Below are 19,430 nucleotides of genomic sequence, written 5' to 3'. Positions count from 1 at the left end.
GAAGGATGCATTTTTCAATAGGAGCTATACGCCGCGTGGCGTGGAAAGCTGAATGTCACTCTAAGTTTTAAACTATTCTCAGTTTTAACCTATAAATGGACTTTTTGAAATAAATGTGATCGATCAGCCTTACCGAATGCTACCGGTAAATACCACCTCTAATTGCAAAATGACAAACGTGCCTCAATACGCGCTCCGCTGCGAGCTTCTCATCGTCTTAAATGCCATCTTTTCATCCCGAGTTAACCTGAAGGCTTGCTCGCCTTTAAATTGTTACAAATTGACTCCCAACTCCCAACATTTTTACAGGAAATTCAAGTAGCTTGACACACAGAGATCTGAACTTTTAAAAATCTAAAGTTTGAGCTTGTAAAAAACCATATTGCCAGGCTGATGACCCCTGAAGGGAAGATAAAAGGAGGGGGGGGGGAAAAAAAGCTCAAATAATAACTCCAGGCCCTTCATTACCAAAATCCTGGGTAACTTTTCAAGTGGCTTGCAGGCTTATAATAGCAACAACGTCTGCAATCGATTAGCTACCCCAGCACAACCAGATGTCTCGGCGACAGGGAGAAAGTACTCTTGGTTCTAGAGTTTACTGGGAAGTAGAACATCATTTCGCTGAAAACCGAAATATCTGCAAAGGAAGTTGGAGAAGCTAAAGAAATATCACGCTTGCCCTCAACCAAAGTGTCGGAATTCAGTTTTATTGCATCGTCTAGTTCTCTGGAAAGCTTGGGATGGATTCCTTCTTGCTCCCAAGGACTCATTCTGCTCACTTGATTTGTTCCGCCCTTTGTCCCACCATTGCTTTGCTGGGATCTTTTGATGCATTCTGCTCAAGAGTGTGACAAACACAAGCTAATAGTATCCAAAAAGACAGTTCTTCGTGTTAACTACCGAACCAGGTTTGTGGTTCGTGGAGGTACGTGGCCTTGGAGGAACAGCAGAGCACGACTCCAGACACACCAAGGTCTATGCTGAGAGCAAACAAACTCCAGGCGCCCCATCCCTGTTGCTCCTTCTGTGACTTTACTCACGTTATTTAATCCCATTTTAGACCTCAAATGAGACAAGCAATGAGAAAACCTGAAAAGGACACAAAAAGGATCAGTTCTTCTGATCCTCTGAAGATGAGAAGATCTTCAGATCTTCTTCAGATTTTCATATTCACAATACTGCTGCCTTTGAAAGTATCCTCAATAATTTTTGGGCTGCTGCTACGCTTTTACCAAATATTGCGATGACTCCACGCACATCATTGCGGAGCGAGCAAGAAACGCTATGGCAGGAAAATACGTAGTCTACTTTCTTCTCTCTTCAGGCCGTGGCATGAAAATGGAGGGAAATTCCGCAGGGTATGGCATGCCACAGACTGGTTGACATAAGCAAAACCCAGCACTGTAATATTTGTATTTAGATACTCTTCCTACGATGAACAGTCAAAGCACGTTGAAGGGATTTAGCCATCAGTGTCTTATGTCAATTATAACCTCTGTACGAGAAATTACTCGTTGAATAGTTCACATTTTACCACCCATTTCAACACGAGACCTTGCAAAAGCTGAATGGGTTTGTTGTGGGCGAACAAGACTCGTTCCCGGCTTCTTCGAGGGCTCTACCTCCGTCCCTTCTGCTCCTTCAGCTGCTTCTCTCAACCCACTTCAACCAAGTTGGTTGAAGCTCAGAAGCTCACAGACTCATTTTTGTTGCTCGGTTCGCACATAGCATAGGAAGAAACGTAAAGATCTCATGCCAGGAGATCCTGCCCAGACTGCTGACCACCATGGGCATGACCGCCCTGCAAAGGCATGGACAGCCCTGGTAGCCCTTTGAACTACGGCAGACATAGAATCATAGAATGGTTTGAGTTGGAAGGGATCCTTAAAGATCATCCAGTTCCAGCCCCCCTGCCATGAGCAGGGACACCTCCCACCACACCAGGTTGCTCCAAGCCCCGGCCAACCTGGCCTTCAACACCTCCAAGGATGGGGCCTCCACAACTTTCCTGGGCAACCTGGGCCAGGGGCTCACCACCCTCAGAGTGAATAATTTCTTCCTAATATCTCATGTCAATCTCCCCTCTTCCAGTTTGAAGGGAACATAGGCAATGGGGCTGGTCTCCTTACGTCTACAGTGATGCAACACGAAAAACCAAGTCCTATGTCATCCTTTAAAGCAACCCAGCAGGGACAAAGCCAGGACACATCTTCTCAACTTTCTGAGCTACTACTCAACCAATGTGACTCCTACAAAACAGCAGCCAGGGAAACGAGGGAGAGGACAGACAAAGGTGAAGCATAGGCCCTTTTCCCTCCCAGTTAACACCAGTCAGCATGAGCCACATGCTCCCCACCATGGGATATGCAAAGTCCAAGGCACCTGCCCAGTGTCCTGCCCACATCAGTCCTGGTAGCATCTCATAAGCGTGAAGATATGGCTTGAAAACCTCAAGACTGTTGAAGCCGACAGCCAAATTCTCTAGCCAGAGGGCAGGATTTTTCCAATGGATCTCCGAAGCGTCGGGATAGAGCAATGCATGTTTCAGTGACAAGGCAGAAAACAAGGTTGAAGTTCTCCGTTTATTCTTCATCCGTGAAAGAAAGCTTTCTGCAGCACTCTCTCCCAAGTTGAAGGCGTGATTATTATTTTCTGCTCAAAGAGATGTTGGCTCCTTTACAGTAAGAAACCGATATTCCATGAGAAACGGTTTAAAGATCACAGATTCAAGAGTTTGCTAATGCATATTTTCCTAAGCTGATGCTGCAACGATGTTTATATTACTCTTCAATAGGGAGAGTGTCAGAAAAGCTTTAATATGTTTTTAACTGCGTGCCAGGCAGAAAAGCCAAATAAAATTGCTGGGTTTTATTTCCCCCCACCCCCTCTTGTTCTAGTCAACAATGCCAAAAGTCACTATTTATTTTTCTCCACCCCCATGCAAGAATTTATAACCACTGAAGTAAACTAAAGTTAAAAAGCTGTTTTTAATTCCAAAAATTGACTGACAGCTGCTATGTCAACACAAACCAAACTTGTTTGGGTTCTCAGGAGCATTCACATTTGAAAAATTAAGTTTCCTGGAGCCGTTTGAGGGCTGGGGTTTTCTTTTTTTTTTTTTTTTGGGTCACTTCCCCTTCCCCGTAAGGCTAAAAAAAAAGAAGTTATTTTTAAAAAATGCGAGACTGTAGAATTTTTCCCATTCAGAAGACAGCCAGGGAGAGGTGGAGAGCACATCCCCTTTTTCAAATAGCCGGGAGAGTAAAACGTAAATACGGCATCGGTTACAGCGTTACCTGACTCTCTTTGGGAGGGCCAGAGAAAGGTTGCGAACGCCACGGGACGCGCCACCGCCGTCAGAGCTGGCAATATTCAAACAGATAATACACTCAGCTCTAACCAAGACCTTACGTGCCGAAGGACTCGTCTTACACCACACCAAAGAAAACCAAATCTCGACATGCGCGACATTCAAAATCCATGCAAACGCTTGCTGGGAACGGTAACGGTATGAAAAGTCCTGGTTGGTGTTTTTTTTTTTTTTTTTTACTTGAAAATATTAAAGCAAACTTTAAAAAAAATAAATAAATACGCTTTATGAGTGACACGCCAACGCTACCAGACCGTGCCAGCATTTCAAACGTCTTGAGTCTAGCAATATGAAGCTTACAAGTTTCAAGTCAAACTACATTGTAAGTACTGCAGTATAATTCGTTTCATTTCTCCTAAAGCTTCTAAATTAACCGATTTCTCCTACGGTATGTGAAGGATGCTTCTGAAAACGAAGCGTTGTTAGTATCCAATCCACCTCATCAACCGTGTTTGCATTATACGTAGCTACAAACAAGCCCCTTTAAAGACTCCTGAAATCCACTTTTCACCGTGAAACAAAAGGAGCCACCAAATTTCAAAGACTTTGGCTCCACAGATGCTAAAGCCAGTTTACTTTGGCCTTAAGTATTAAAAAAAAAATAATAACCGGGCACATAAAAAAATGTTTAAATGAGCGCAAGGGTTGCAACTTGGCTTAAAAATATACACGGCCTTCGCCGCAAAATTTGCAACCACGCTGTATATTCTAACTTGCTGCTCAAGGCTACCTCCTACTAAGGAAGCGTTTCTGTGGATTATCGTATTCATGTTTAAAAATGACGGCGGCGTGTATTTCTGAACGACAGCCCCAAAGTTTTGGTTCCCTTCTGGGATGACGGGATGACTTACTTTCGGGAAGTTTTTGCAATGCAGAATCAAGAGCTCCCATATGACGCCGTATGTCAGCAAGTATCTAACTTTTAAGTACTAGAAGAGTCACAGTTTTTCCATAACATTTTTTCACATCTTGCCTACACGCAAGTTTGCACCGTTTAATTAAACAGATTTACACGATACAAACTCCTGCTTGGACGTACTTATTATAAAGTGGTGCCATTCCGTTTAGTTTCAACACAACAATTGAAGTCAATGGGCTTAATATGAATAGAAAAGCACCCGCGGAAGGGTTTCAGACAGACAGACAGGCAGGTTTATAATCCCACTTTAAGATTAACCAGAGCGCGGACACGTCTTTGACTGCCTGCTCGCAGCTTCGTGACGGTACGTTATTTTTCGACCACAAGGCTCATCAAAACCTTCAAGTATCATTTTTCCTGGAATTTTGATTACTCAAAATCCTGTTTCTCAAGGGCCGGGGAGTATATTCTTCTCTAGCCGCGGCCTCTGAGAATCTGACCTCTTAAAACGCACGCCTTCAAAAGAAACGTGAATTATTGTTCATCGCTTACAGGTCGGCTCACGGAAGCGGGGAAGTTTGACATCTTAATTGAGGGTATAAATTGTCAGAAGGATATTTACAATCCATAAATATTAGTATCCTCAGCATACGTTTGGTGTTTTGGAAAGGCCCAAAAAGCACTTTGTTTAAAAGTTTCTTACACTTCTCTTACTACTCCCATCTTCTTCAGGTTAAGGGTTAACAGCAGCTGAGGGTCAGCAGAGGGAAGTCTGCCTCACAGATGTCTGCCTCGTGTCAGACCTAAGGATGTATTAGACACAACCGGCTTCCACTAGAGTAAGATCTTTGACCCTTCAGCCAGAAAAACATAAATATCAGGAAGAATTTGATGAATTTATTCTTTACGGAAGTTTTCTGTCTCTCTCGCTTAGTGCTATGCCCTAGAGCTCTGTAAAAGAGCTGCTGGTCTCCACAACTCCTCTGCACCTACCTCTTTACAGAGCTAATTTGTGAAGTCTTCTACCTAAAACCCGTGGTAGGAAGGTACTGTTACAGCAGTAAAATAAATGCAAGAAAGCTGTCCGTCGCTTAAGAGCTACACATGTGTCCCAAGGTTTAATTTAGATCATCAAAGACCACTGGTCTGGATTCTGAAGGCAGCATCTTGCCCTGGCCAAATAACAACCACTGAGGGCCAAGGCCATCAGGACTCTAGAAGAAAAAACCACCATCAGGAGTAATTGTAATGGACAATGGGGCAATGGATGGTCTCTCGGGATCAACATCGCCTAAAGTAGGATGCACACATATAAAGTCTACCAATTTCCTTCACAACCTGGGGCACTGAGTGCTGCCCATGTCCTGCTGCTCTACACGGTGTGACAGTACACCACTGTTGAACAGATGTTGAACGGACGATGTCTCCTTCCTAGGAGGAGCTTCTGCAGAAAGAGGGCAACCTTTGCACCTTTCCAGAGAGAGCTCAGTAGCTAAACCAAGAGACTTTTTGGACTCCCTCAGCTTTGGGGACTTCATATGTACTTTCTTTGATGGCTACGCCTTCTTGCCACAGTTGGAAGTACCTACGTTTGACATCCCCCATTGCATTCGCTGCCACCTCAGTCCACAACCAGGTTGTTTTTATGACGTTTTTGGCAGCTGAACTTTTGGTGTCAATGTTGCTTGCCCAGGAGCGGGGTGATGTGCCAGGGACACAAAGCAGTTCTGGTCCAGCTACCATCGCTCCGATGACAATTTACTCTTTTCCCCTGCGCTCTGGTGCCTCCATGATTACGGGCTTTCTCCAACAAAACAAATGGAAGTTGAAGGAGTTGGAAGTATATCGTTAATAGAAGGTGAAAGCTATGAGAAGTGCTTTTAACACCTAAAGCAAAGCTTGTTCTGTCAAGAGACTGAAGGCTTTTACCTCTGCTCCTTTTACACATTCTGTGAAATTTTAATGCCTGAACTAGAATGCACTTCAATAAATATTACATTTTGTACCATACCAAAAAGGCGCGAGTTGATGGCATAATGGCACGTCTGCGTAGCACATCGAGAACATACGACAGAATGCACACCGATGACAAAATACTCATTGACACAGGGAGAAAAGGAACAGGAGAAAAATAAAAGCAGCTCAGAATACGTTCATGAAAACGCAATCTCTGCCTGAAGTGGCTTAGCTAATGGCAACTTCTCTTTTCTAAAGCATTAAATGTGGCCTCCCAAGTGTGATCATTCCACGAACCCAAATGTCAGCTTCCAGTCACTAGCTGGCCTTCGAAACAAGTTTTCCCACTTATTGTAAAAGAGCGGCTATCTGCTGGCTAACTCCCCTTCAAATCCTGAGATAACTCGCAGACTCCAGACGCGGCCCCACTTCTCTCATGCTCCTAATCCCGAAAGCACAGAGAGTTCACCGAAGGGAAAGAAAAGGCAGCCTGAGAACTTGAAAAAAAAAAAAAAAAAAAGATAAAGAAAAAAATAAAGACAACAATGAGGCCAATTTTCACCTATCACTATGATCTCTAAATTGCCTTTAATAAGCTTCTGCAATAAAACAGGGAGCCTGGATCGTGGGCTGCTCGTCTGCGAAGGAGACAGCTCTATCTCCGCGCCGTGGCTTCTGCCTCCGTCCCGGGCATATTAACTTCATTTATCTCCTCCCACAGACTGAAGAAGAAATAACCAGCTCTTGATTTCAGCACCTGCCCTTTATCTCTCTGTTTATGCAGAAGTCTTCTAAAAGGCTAATTACTCAGCTTGGACTTTCCCTGCCTTCCACCGTACACGGCTAAAAGCATACGCTTAAAATAATGTTAATTATATTGTTTGTCTCCAGTCAGGTTGCTCCAGGACTGGAAGGAAAATATGAGTTAGATCTTCCATTTTCCCACCAATTATTTGCTAAGAAAATGCAGGATATCTTTCCTAACACAAACATATATATTTTTTTTTATACATATATATATATATGACCTATTGCTAACTTTTGTTTCCCACAGCGAAAGGGAGCAGGAGTCCCAGGGTGTGCTACACAACTGATAAGTCCCATTATGCAGATCAGGATCGTGGCTCTTAAGTGCTGTTATTTTTAGTCGACGTTTATTCATGTTTGAACTATGGTCTAAGCAACAGACTGGAGCTCTGAATAGATGCAACGCCTCTCGAACGCTCACTTCCTCGACAAAGGCCAAGATAAGCAACTCGAAAACATTCGCTGTATTTATCTGCGCATACATTAGGTACTTATACCTAAGAAAAAACCCCGCCATTGTCTGAGCTGCAGGGAAACCGGGGGAGTAAAAGCTCCAGTCCTCATTTTTCCAAATCGTAACCTCTTTGTGTTTCAACCGCCTCCCTCAGAGCGCTTCAGCTGAAGACGGTCATTTCTAGGAGGTAGGAGTAATACCTCCGCGGGGTCTCCTGTACTTTAGAGCACTTCAATACGTTACGGCAAAAGGCTTGAAAAATTAATTAGCAATTAACTGCAAAGCTCTTGGGATTAAACTCCACAGCTTTGCGCGTTGTAATGACACGTGGGTCATGTCAACTCAGATGCAACAGACCCCTAATCCCACCACACGTTGTCCAAGCTGGCCAGCCACAAGCCAACTCCTATCCCAAAGCCACTTCTCTGAATTGGTTGTGCCCAAGCCAGCTTGTGTTGGAAAAATGTCCTTTCAGCAGGTAATATTAGTTGGTCTATGGAGCTAAAGAGCTTCCAGCTCGCAGATGCGAGCTTAGCGACGCGAACAACCACGGAGCCGACGGTGCAGGCAAAGCGACTGTGGGCAGGGCTGCTCCCACCCATCCCGACATGCCCAGAGTGTGTCATTAAAGACATGTGGATTAAAGCTCTCTCCTTTATTTAGCTGCTCAAATTCCTCAGAGTTGCCAGAGTTATTGTGTAACTATATCTATAGTCTGATCTTAATATGACTTTGTCGAGCTTTAGAATAGCTTCCCCTGAAAACCTCAGAGACCGAAATGGGAAGACCTGAGGAACTGTGAGACTCCGAGGAGAGAGGTACAAGGACACACAAAGACTCACAAGGTCATTTCTATCGGAGGAAATCGCATGGCGCTCATCATTACTGTTCTATAAAGATGTTATGTGCATTTACATATTAATGCATGACATTACGTTAGAGGGACCTGGGCAGGCTGGAGAGGTGGGCCCGTGCGAACCTCATGAAGTTCAACCAGGCCAAGGGCAAGGTCCTGCACCTGGGTCAGGGCAATCCCAGGCACAAATCCAGGCTGGGCGGAGAATGGATGGAGAGCAGCCCTGAGGAGGGGGACTTGGGGGTGCTGGTGGATGAGAAGCTCAACACGAGCCGGCAATGTGCGCTGGCAGCCCAGAAACCCCCCCAGCAGCCTGGGCTGCGTCCCCAGCAGCGTGGGCAGCAGGGCAAGGGGGGGGATTCTGCCCCTCTGCTCCGCTCGGGGGAGACCCCCCTGCAGCGCTGCCTCCAGCTCTGGGGCACCAACAGCAGAAGGACACGGAGCTGCTGGAGCGGGGCCAGAGGAGGCCCCGGAGATGCTGGGAGGGCTGGAGCCCCTCTGCTGGGAGGACAGGCTGAGAGAGCTGGGGGGGTTCAGCCTGGAGAAGAGAAGGCTCCGCGGAGACCTTCCAGCCCCTGCCAGTCCCTCAAGGGGCTCCAGGAAAGCTGGGGAGGGACTCTGGATCAGGGAGGGGAGCCATGGGACGAGGGGGAACGGTTTTAAACTGGAAGAGGGGAGATTGAGATGAGATCTGAGGCAGAAATTCTTTGGTGTGAGGGTGGTGAGCCCCTGGCCCAGGTTGCCCAGAGAAGCTGTGGCTGCCCCATCCCTGGAGGGGTTCAAGGCCAGGTTGGCCGGGGCTTGGAGCAACCTGGTCTGGTGGGACGTGTCCCTGCCCATGGCTAGATGATCTTTAAGGTTCCTTCCAACTCTAACCATTCTATGATTCTATGATTCCAGATGCCAACATCAGTGTCACCAACTTTTCTCCATGCAGGAGTAACCTGCTCTGGCCAAACTGCTGCTCAGCAAAAGGATTTTGGCAAAAAAGACAAAAGCCAGTAGGTGTAAGTGGGCAGCGTAGAAGAATTACATGCCAGACTGCCTGTGTTCACTGTGTAACCCTGCCCTCAAACTCAAGTCCTTTGGAGAAAAGTTAAGCGCTCCAAGTCACTCCATAAGCATCCTTGAAACTGGAAGCACTCGATTGCTTGGTGAGGACTTACAGAGCTTGGCACTTGTCAAAAATTTGTGATCCGTTGATTTAAGTGGCAATATAAACACGTCGTTTGGAACGCTGCGTGTCATTAATGCAGCAAATTTAAACTCGATGGAATTTCACTCCAGAAATAACATTTCTTTAAATTGCGGCCCAATGGGAAAGGCACGCTACGTGATAAAAACCTTAATTTTTTTGGAAGGAGAGAATTTCTTTAGTGGTGGCTCCGTGTCAAGAGGGAATTGCTGTAGCCCCTTAATACGAGAGCTTTTAATTATCTGCACGTCAGACTAAGTTGTCATAGAAAAAGCAAAAGGTCCAGTATTTCTCTGTGTTCACAGAGAGGACACAACCTGAAGGGCTGGATTTGGATCCAACAACTCCTCTGGTGTGACTTAGGCTATTCCTGTACCCTGGCTCGCACTCCAGACCGCTCTCTCCCCAAGTAATTCAGTCTGAGTGACTAAATACGTGCCATCTCAGGGACACAGGGAACCGTAGGAAAGACATTAGGATACGCAGCCAGCTAGACAATTCCCACCGGGCGTTTTAAAATTACCGGGGTATAAATAAATTACCAGCCGTCGCCAATGGCCGCGTGTACTCAGTGTGCCTTATCAGATGATATTTTCCTAAAGTTCCCACAAAAGAAACGGGTCCTGAGACGCTGCTCTCGCTCTCTCGTGGAGCAGGAACAAAAATGGTTCTGCGGCAAGCAGACAGTATTTAAAATACACTCGGCGTAACGGAGAAGCAAACTTAATCGTGCGTTTAAAAAACCACACGTAACTCCCATTTATTTAGTCACCTACTTGCACAGATTTCATCGTTGCAGTATTCAAAACATCGGGCAGCCATCAATGGGTTTTGGCCTCACAAAACCCCTCAAGGTGGTACATCCCTCACGAGATTTGGGAGATGCTCAAAAGAGGACGGAGGGGCCCGCTCAGGATTACACAGAAAGCTCACGATCACGTTGACCAGACTTCCAGCTCTTGTACCGATTTTCAGAAGGTGGGTTAAATCTTAACTAAAGCCCCGGAAATTTATCTTTGTAGCATTTCAGACGGACCCAGGCGGAGGTGCAGAATGCCAGAGAAAGAAGGATAAGTTAACAAACGAAAAAAAAAAAAAAAAAGGATGAAAGTTTGGTTACAGCTAAACTAAACAACAGCTGGAGAGGCGAGGCGGCATCGTCGAGACACGACGAAGACGACCTTAGCCTCCGCAAATTTTATGTCCTCCACATGCTTCAATTTAGTAACTTATCACGAAAAAGCCAGCCAAACATTTAGCACAAATTAGGAATGTTGATTAAAACATACGCATCCACAACGTAATCCCTTATCAGCCGCTATCGATAGGAGAAACGATGTTTGGACGTTAAGGATACGAAGGGTATGTATGTAATTGATTGGAACGGCGCGCTTTAATTGACGAGGTCTTGAGCACTTACTCTTAGTCTGTCTTTGGGCAACGCAACAGCTCCTTGCTTGATGATTTCCAGAACTCGCTCTACTGACAGCTCGGCTCCAGCTTGCTCTAATCGGGAGCTGAAAAAGCTGATCACCTGGAACGAGAAATCAGAGCACATAAATAAATAGAGAAGACGAGGTCTTTGTATCAATTTACACACGGAGATGTCAGCTTCTTTCCCGGGATCTGTACTTCTTAAAGAAGAATCGTGTTATTGCCTGTGTCACAGCCAGGGAGACTTCGTTAATGCCAAACTAGCACAATTATCGGTATCCTCCCGCAGTCATTTTTAACAGACAGACGATTTTACAATTTAACACACCCAGCTGAATTAATAAATTCACATTTTCAAGTACTGTGCACTGACATACGCTCGTATTTCTATCTGTCAGGACTTCACGTCAGGATTTTCGAGGCCTTCCGGTCTACTTTTTATAGTTTGGGCTAGAAATTTACTTTCATTTGCGAGCATTAAAGTAAAACCCTTACCGTTTCAACAACTCCTGGACAGGAGGCTTCGGCTTTAAGACAACTATGAAATATCTCAATATAATTACAGGAGTTTACACGACTTCCTGGGGGTTTTGTAGCATTTAAAGCCGCAGGAACTGGAAGGGGGGAGGGAAAAAGAGCCCACAGAGCTCCTCTTCTCCCCAAATTAACTACCCAAAGTGCCCCAGGTATCTTCCCCATCACAGATTCCAGGCCCAAGGACCTGTACGTTCCCTCTCAATGTTCTCATCCTCCGCGCATCTCCCTGGTGAGGCCAAGCGGATTCTCACCATATTTCCCTCCCCACCCCCTTTTTCTGTGACCCAGCTGGTCCTTGTTAGCTAGAACACAGTTAGGTCAGGCTTTAACTTTTATCCCTCTCCAAGCTCAGCAGGTCACACCAGAAGCCGACATCCCACCGGCAGTTCTCCATGTGGGACATCAGAAAACCTCCATTTCTCTAGCTCCTTTCATCCAAAAAAGAGCACACTTTGCAAACCCCATCCCTTATCCCCGAGGAACTCAACAGTCACGCAGGGGATCCAAAACTCAAAGCGACACAAAAACAGGGTACGGGGAAATATTTCGACACCTACTTAGCGTCCTTTGAAAGTACCACAAGATGGTCAGGGCCACTTGGTAGAGCCCATGCACACGTGAGTCTCCAACTACCCCTCGGCCGGAGCCACCTACAGCTTTTGCTCGCTGACCACATTGCTGGTAGTTTTGCCAACATCTTGTAGGCTTCGGACACACTCTCATCTAAAAAGTACCAACATCCACCTGTATCCGAATCCCAATCGCCAGCACGTCGCGTAATCTTTCTTAATTCTCCCAAGTAGAAGGGGGGAAAAGTGTATTATACTACAAAATCTCTGCTGAGCTCTCTTTGTTCTGTAGTGAGACACAGCTGGAGCCAGAAATCATTACCCTAATTATGCCTCCCAGCTCAGCTGCTGTTAATAAAACAAAGACAGCTGATGGCTTGATTACTGTGAGATTCAAATGTGTTGTTCCTCACTCGCGAGCCCCGAAAACCCTTAGTCCTCCTTTTGAGCAGGTAGGTTGGCTGGATCCCAGAGCAATTTTCTCTAGAAAATGGAAGAACCGAGCGAGATAGAGACAGATGATAGTTACTAGAAGTTGCTTTTTGGGTTTTTTTTTGAGGGGGGTTCTGTTTTGTTTTAAACAACAGGACCGTGGAAATCAGCCCAGAGAAAATTCAGGTTTAACCTTCTGTACTGTCCTTACGATCATCTCCATAGTTGACTAGAAGGGACAATTTCACTGCCTCTGGCAAATGCTGCAGGCAGGTTTTACCTTCTTACAGGTAAGGCCCCACTCTAGCCCTGTGATCTCTGATCCCTGAAAAAAAACCAGGAGCGGGAAGATGTGCCGGGTTCCTAAGCAAAGGAGCTGGAGGGACGAACCAGAAATTACAGAGGAAAACGGCAAGAAGCAGCTCGCGCGAAGAGCGTGAGGACCTCGCGGTTGGGCTGACAGGGGTTTGGCATAGAATCTGGGACAAATTGCTGGGTAGAGGATACACAGCTCATAGAGGAACAAGAAAGTTGCCCGCAAACTTTGAAAGATTTTAAAAAAAAAAAAAAAAGCTATCTTCTTGCGTTTCAACGCTCTTCTGTTGCCAGTCATCGCTGGTAAATACCTATCCTCACCCAGGGCAGGCTCCCGCAGAGAATCCATCCCACCGGCGCTGCCTTGTTAGCTCAAGTTCTGCTAAACCACAACAAAAGCACAATTTAATATTGGGCTTTTAATCAAAAGGATAAAATACTATCATAATGCAGAGGCATAAAAAACCCCCCAAACCTGAATGAAGCTCACAGATACTACCTGAATTCTGGCGTTTCCTATTTCGGGAAGTCAAAGCCTCCCATTTTAACGTGTTTTTAAAAGGCTTTTATGTTTTTGCGGTAAAGGTACTAATCTTGGTTGAGTTGTATTTCGCAAAGAACAAAAGCGGGATAGGCTTCCAATATTTTCAGGCTACGTCAGCATTTCACAGAATTTTGAATGGCTATTTTTGGTACGCAGTTGACGACTGAAAAGAAAAATATCTACTTTAATAATAATAATAATAGTTATCTCTAGGCGTTATTCGCCTTACCGCTTGAGACAATACAGAATTGGAGTAATTCTCTGTCTAATCCTGATAGTACAGTACTCCCGCGAGATGCTCAGGTACCTAATGGGTACCCCGATGAAATAATAGAAAAAAAAAAAAAGGGAGGGTGAAAAAAGGAAAAAGAAAAAAAAATTAAAAAAATAATAATAAAAAAGAAAAGGTGAATTATACGGTGTAGATGCTAAAAGAGGCATTTATTTATTACCATTAGGTCAGTAATAAAACAAAAAAGCACCCAGAATTACATCCCTACTGCCCAAGCTCCCATCTCTTCCGTAGCAGAAGGTCTAACACTTTACCGAATGACCTGGCCAAATATAAAACTATAAAAGCTTAACCTAATATTAAGGAAGAGCAGCCTTTTCCTTTGAAAGAGCTTTAATTATCTTCCACGCGTTAAGTAACAGAGCGGCGTTTAAAATAATCACGGATATGAAACGTAGAGAAAAAAGCAGATCTCAGGGCAAACGAACTAGGCTGAGGGACGGTGTCCATTCTTTGACATCCTGAACATTATTTTTCTCATTAATTCTTTGGGCGACGGGTGGAAGAAAGCATAAAACAACTGGCAAAGACTCCTTCAGAAGAAGAATACCAAGGAACTGAACGAGTCGCTGCGAATTACTCGTACCCTGGGCTGAAAGGCCCTCTCCATGCAAGGGGATGTTTTAAAAAGCTCTCTCTCTGATCTGCCTTCCAGATTAAAAGGCACGTTTAATCCTGGATTAGGCAACCCCTCGGCAGGAACATTTTATTGGTGTCCAGATAAAAGGGCGTATCTACGGCCCCTTGCGCTACGTAGGGAGCCTAATTCTGGTGGCGCAACTCCCCAGCCGTGGGGTGCGATGGGCATGCGGCGACATAGAACTGTTCGGGTTGGAAGGGACCTTAAAGATCATCTAGTTCCAACCCCCCATGGCGTGGTCACCATCAACTCAGGGATTTCCAGGCTTTGTACTGATATACCGTTAATAGACTCAAGATCTTTAAATAAAAACTGTTTTCCGTAGTGATTTCCAAAATTGGTTTTCATAAAGCTTTTCCGTTTCAGAGGTCGATTCTCCCACGGAGACTCATCTTTGGTCCTTTCGTTTTCTAAATAATAAATTTACAAAATATTTCCAGAGATGAAGAGTGCTACGAGAAAGCCAGAGTGATTTAAAAGTGACATTTTAGATTTTGGAAATTTTTTTGGAATTTTTTTTTTTTTTTTTAAAAGATTATGACGGAACAGAATCATAGAACGGTCCAGGTCGGAAGGGACCTTTCAGATCGAGTCCAAGCATCAACCCAACACTGACAAAGCCACCACTAACCCGTGTCCCTCAGCACCACGTCTGCCCGGCTTTTAAATCCCTCCAGGGATGGTGACTCCACCACTGCCCTGGGCAGCCTCTTCCAACGCTTGACAACCACAGTATCCGTTATTTCACCCATCCATTGTTTTCAACGGGGCTGAAAGGGTTGAATTGAAGAAATACTTCTATTTCCTATAGCGTGCACCAAGCAGCAGAGCGAGCAGGGACAAGATGTTTTCTCCACTTGGAGACTGAAGCGGACGCTGAAGAGCTGCGATGCCCCGGCCCATTCCCGGGCAGTGCCGCTGCCTAACTAACGCTACAGCTCCTCGCTTTCTCCTCCAGCTAAAAATAACAGCGTGATTCGCTGCTGCCTCCTCTGCCCGCAACTGTCAAGGTTAACTCTGTAAAAGAGGGGGAAAAAAAAAAAACAAAACAAAAAACTTGGCACTAAATGAAAAAGTTCTCATTCCTTTTTTTTTTTTTTTTCCTCCTTCGGAAAGCGATGAAAAAAAGAAAGACGCACTTTCTGACAGCGGCTAGTTTACATTTCCAGCCGCATTCGCCACCGGGAAGAGCAAGATGCTGGATTGTCGGCACGCTGAAAGGAGAAGAAAAGGAGAAAACAAACCTCTTGTCATGAAGTACCGCAGGATTAGCACTTCAGCTAAGTCCTTTCCTTCGGAAAACATAAATCACAGCTATGTTCAGTAACTGACAGTCGTACCCTCTTGTCCGGGAGCAAAAGTGAGGCAAAACCAACCTTCGCTGATTTAAGAAGGGATGAAACAGGTTGAGGTGATTCAATAACACGAGAAACACAAAAGGTTTCTTGGCAAACTCGAGATACCGACGTTTTTCTGCTTCACCTTGAAACTAGGAGCGTGTTCAAAGACACGTGAACTTTTCAAGGTACTCTGGTCTTCTCATCTCCCCGCTCCCAGCAAAGAAAGTGGGGAGAAATAAATACCATAGAATCCTAGAATGGTTTAGGTGGGAATGGCCCATAAAGACCCTCTAGTTCCAACTCCCTGCCATGGGCAGGGACACCTCCCACTAGACCAGAAAATTGAAAAAAGAGAAAAAAGAGAATCACTTAAAGTATTTAGCCAGCAGGATCAAGGTTTTTCTATGGGCATTTGAAGGAAAATCACGAAAGAATAGTTCTCATGTCCACCGCAGGTTCTGAAACAGGAGTTGCCATGCCAGAACCAAGCCAACTCCAGCGATTTTAAAATCCAGCAGGGAAACGTCCTCGGAGGATTAAATTCCGAGTAGGAAATTGCATCAATCGGATCCTTTGCATTTCTATCAGGCTGTTTTGCAAACCAAATTCTAGCAGCTCCTAGTTCAGCCCGTTCAACCGCACGCTATCTATCACGAGCTCGTAGGAAATACGACAGTAACGAATGCCAGCGGAGCTCTCACGACGGTCACGAACCAACCTCATCTTTAGGGATTACTAATGAAAAGTCTCCACCAAATTCCCGACACATCCGAGGTTGCTGACCAAATTAGAGACCACCTCTGAAACAGAGGCGTATAGATGGTTCACAGCTGAAACGTGGAGGCCAGGAGCAGGAACCGTAGTATTCCTCTTTGTTCACCATCCAGAGGGAGAATATCCCATTTAGCTAAACGAGATGCACAATATCCTATTAAGATGACTTTCTAAAATGAAAAGTAAATTAATAGGAAACAGAAGGTATTTTGATTTCAGTTTCTTCTGTGCAGCATTAACTGTTTCCATATGTTCCCAATCAGCTGGCAATGGTGATTTTTAGCTGCTTTATAAAAACCCAGAGGCAAATAAGTCGTTTTCAATAAAATTGTTCTATACGCTGACCCTTAAACATTTACCCATTTTTGGCTCAACGACGAAGCACACAGAGGTTACGTGTCACCTCCAGAGTGAGCTGAAGGGTTCAAATCCGGAGCCAAAGCCCAGAGTGACTGTGACCAAGCCATAGTCAACCTGGACAATCGCCACCCTGGTCTGAGCAGCTGGTGGAGCTGCCGAGCCATCCCCATGTTGACATGTGCCTACGGCCACGTTCTGCTCCGTCTCCTGCCCCAGCGTCACCCTGCCAAACGTCTGCTATCCAGAGGTCTCCAACAAGCGCCTGGAAACCTACCACAGTGCTTCGTTATTATTAACGTTAGAAAGTCTTTCCTTATGACCTGTGAATCCACAAGTATGTAAAACAGGTTATTCCCTTTCCCTTCACGGCAGCGTTTTATTTGAAAAATACCATGTCCCCTTTAGCCTTCCTTCAGCTAATCAGCACCCGTTCTGTCTGTCCTTGGAGGTCCTGTTTTCTACAGCTCTTGTTTCTCCCTAGAATTTCTTCCAAGGTGCCTAAACCCAAGAGTAATTCAGCTAAAATGTCACTGGCGTGAGTAGGCTTAGAGGACACCTCTGGGCTATTTCTCCCACACAGGACGGCGGCAGATGCCTCTTTCCATTTGCACCATCAACTACTCGTTACCACCTTCTCGGTACATTTTCCAACTAATTTTACATCCGCTTTTTAGCATTTGCACTTTTCCCATGCTTCCTATTTGGTTTATGAGAACATTATGTGCAGCGGAGTAAAACCAGTAACTGTTAAAAGTCGAGATATGTCATACCCATTTTAAACGTTCTCGACAAGGCAACTTGGCAACTGTTTTAGTGTCCAAAAATCATTACAGATTGCGCATATTCTGTATTTTGGTCAGATTTCTTCAATATAGAACATTACCCTGCTGTCTGTTAGTATTTCTTTATGGAATACAAATCTGGACTACAGTTCCGGATCAGAGAATCTTACACCCAAGGTAAGGAGGATTTTGACCCAGAGCTTCACACCCACCTTCTGCTCACGTGGACCTCTAGTGGCATCTGATGATGGAAGTTACATTCATGCTTCCACCGTAGTGTGGGTGGAGATAATCCCAACGTACTTTGCCGTGTAACGACCAGAAAAATTACCAATGGATGGAGCCAGGATGTAGCACGGCCCTCGCAGACGTGCTTTGGGGGCTTCAGAAAGGTTAACTTCTCTTCCCCACCCTTCCATTACCAAAAGCTGCAACATTTACACCTACCTTCTACCCGTTTTGGGCCACCAAATTACACTGAGCACAGCAACCTGAAACCCAACAGAGTTCCCCGACACATGGTGGATCCATCCTCCTCTGAATGACCAGCCTTGGCCACACGAAAAGCCCGGCCAGCTCAGAATTGTCTCTCTGACAGCAGGCTGGGGTGGATGCTTAAATAAGAATATAAAAGCAGGTGAAGAATAGGGAATCTTCCCTGTGAATACATCCTCCCAGATTCCTGCAATATACGGTTTAGGAATTTCTCGAGCCAAATCTTTCAATATTTTTTTTCCGCCCACGATTTTTGACTTTGGGAGCTCACCTACATTTTAGACGCTCACAACGTCCCGCGTGACCATGAGGGTGGAGCTCCCGCCTCCATTGTTGCAGAGAAAAGCCTGAGCAAAGTTTGGGAGCCAGAAACTCATAGAATCATAGAATTGTCTAGGTTGGAAGGGACCTTTCAGATCATCGAGTCCAACCATGAACCTGACACTGACAAAAACCATCATTAAACCATGTCTCTAAGCACCACGTCTGCCCATCTCTTAAATACCTCCAGGGATGGGGACTCCACCACTGCCCTGGGCAGCCTCTTCCAACTCATTTTGGTTCTTCTCAGATACTGCCCACACGGTCCCAGACAAGCTCCCCCCGTGCGTCGAGTAAAACCAACGTAATCTGTCACTTTTTTAAGGGCTAGGAAGACCAGTTAAACCATTTTGGCTGTAGCTCACAAGACAAAGACTGGTTCTGTACGGGATGGCAGCGCTGCCGATAGGGTGTATGAATTGGAGGACGTGACAGGGTAGAAGAGGAGTCAGCCGAATCTAATCTTTTATTCAGATCTGCAAGCCTGACAGCTCTCACCACTTGCCAGCTGGTGACAGGTACATTTAAAAAATAATAAAAAAAAAGAATCTTTTTTTTGACATCCTCACTTCTCTGACAAAGGAGCTATTTAAAAATTCAACATGCTCCCTTGGAAAGCTTTAAATAGTTTCTGAATGTAACTGGCATTATGCTGTACCCTAATATTAAATAGTTTTGGGGAGGAATTGTTTAAATTGTTGAGGAAAACCAACATTTAAGTGTTACACAGGAAAGGACACGCTGCTGTCTGTGGGGGGCCCGGGGCTGTCATGCAGAAGGATCTGGCCATCACTAGTTTTCCTGGATCTGGACAAGTAACCAGAGAAGGTCCCTATCTCAGTGAGGAATGAAGACGACTCTTATCTTCACCGCACCATATCCTCTCTTTACATAAGTCGAAGACATCTTGTCCTAATCATCCAGGCAGTCTCATGCTGGCTGTGGTCCGCAGCTGCCAAAAATTTGGACAATCCTCGTTATCAATACAGGCTGGGGGCTGACGTGATAGAGGGCAACCCTGAGGAAAAGGACTTGGGGATACTGGTGGAGAAAAAGGTGGACGTGAGCCAACAATGTGCACTTGCAGCCCAGAAGGCC

The 19,430-nt window shown here is 45.3% G+C and overlaps 1 protein-coding gene across 5 annotated transcripts in view; it reads right to left on the bottom strand.

Annotated features, from left to right (window-relative positions):
- LOC128901939 (dymeclin) overlaps positions 1–19,430 on the bottom strand; it is a 240,007-nt gene that overhangs the window by 24,127 nt on the left and 196,450 nt on the right. For all 5 annotated transcript variants that reach the window (XM_054184095.1, XM_054184091.1, XM_054184096.1 and 2 more), the window contains one exon: positions 10,918–11,031. In XM_054184095.1, the coding sequence (XP_054040070.1) occupies positions 10,918–11,031 (114 nt within the window). The remainder of the gene's footprint in view (positions 1–10,917; positions 11,032–19,430) is intronic.

This window comes from Rissa tridactyla, chromosome W, assembly GCF_028500815.1.
Source record: "Rissa tridactyla isolate bRisTri1 chromosome W, bRisTri1.patW.cur.20221130, whole genome shotgun sequence".
NCBI classification, from domain to species: domain Eukaryota; kingdom Metazoa; phylum Chordata; class Aves; order Charadriiformes; family Laridae; genus Rissa; species Rissa tridactyla.
The sequence above is the reverse complement of the archived record's forward strand: the minus strand, read 5'-3'. Positions and strand labels throughout refer to the sequence as shown.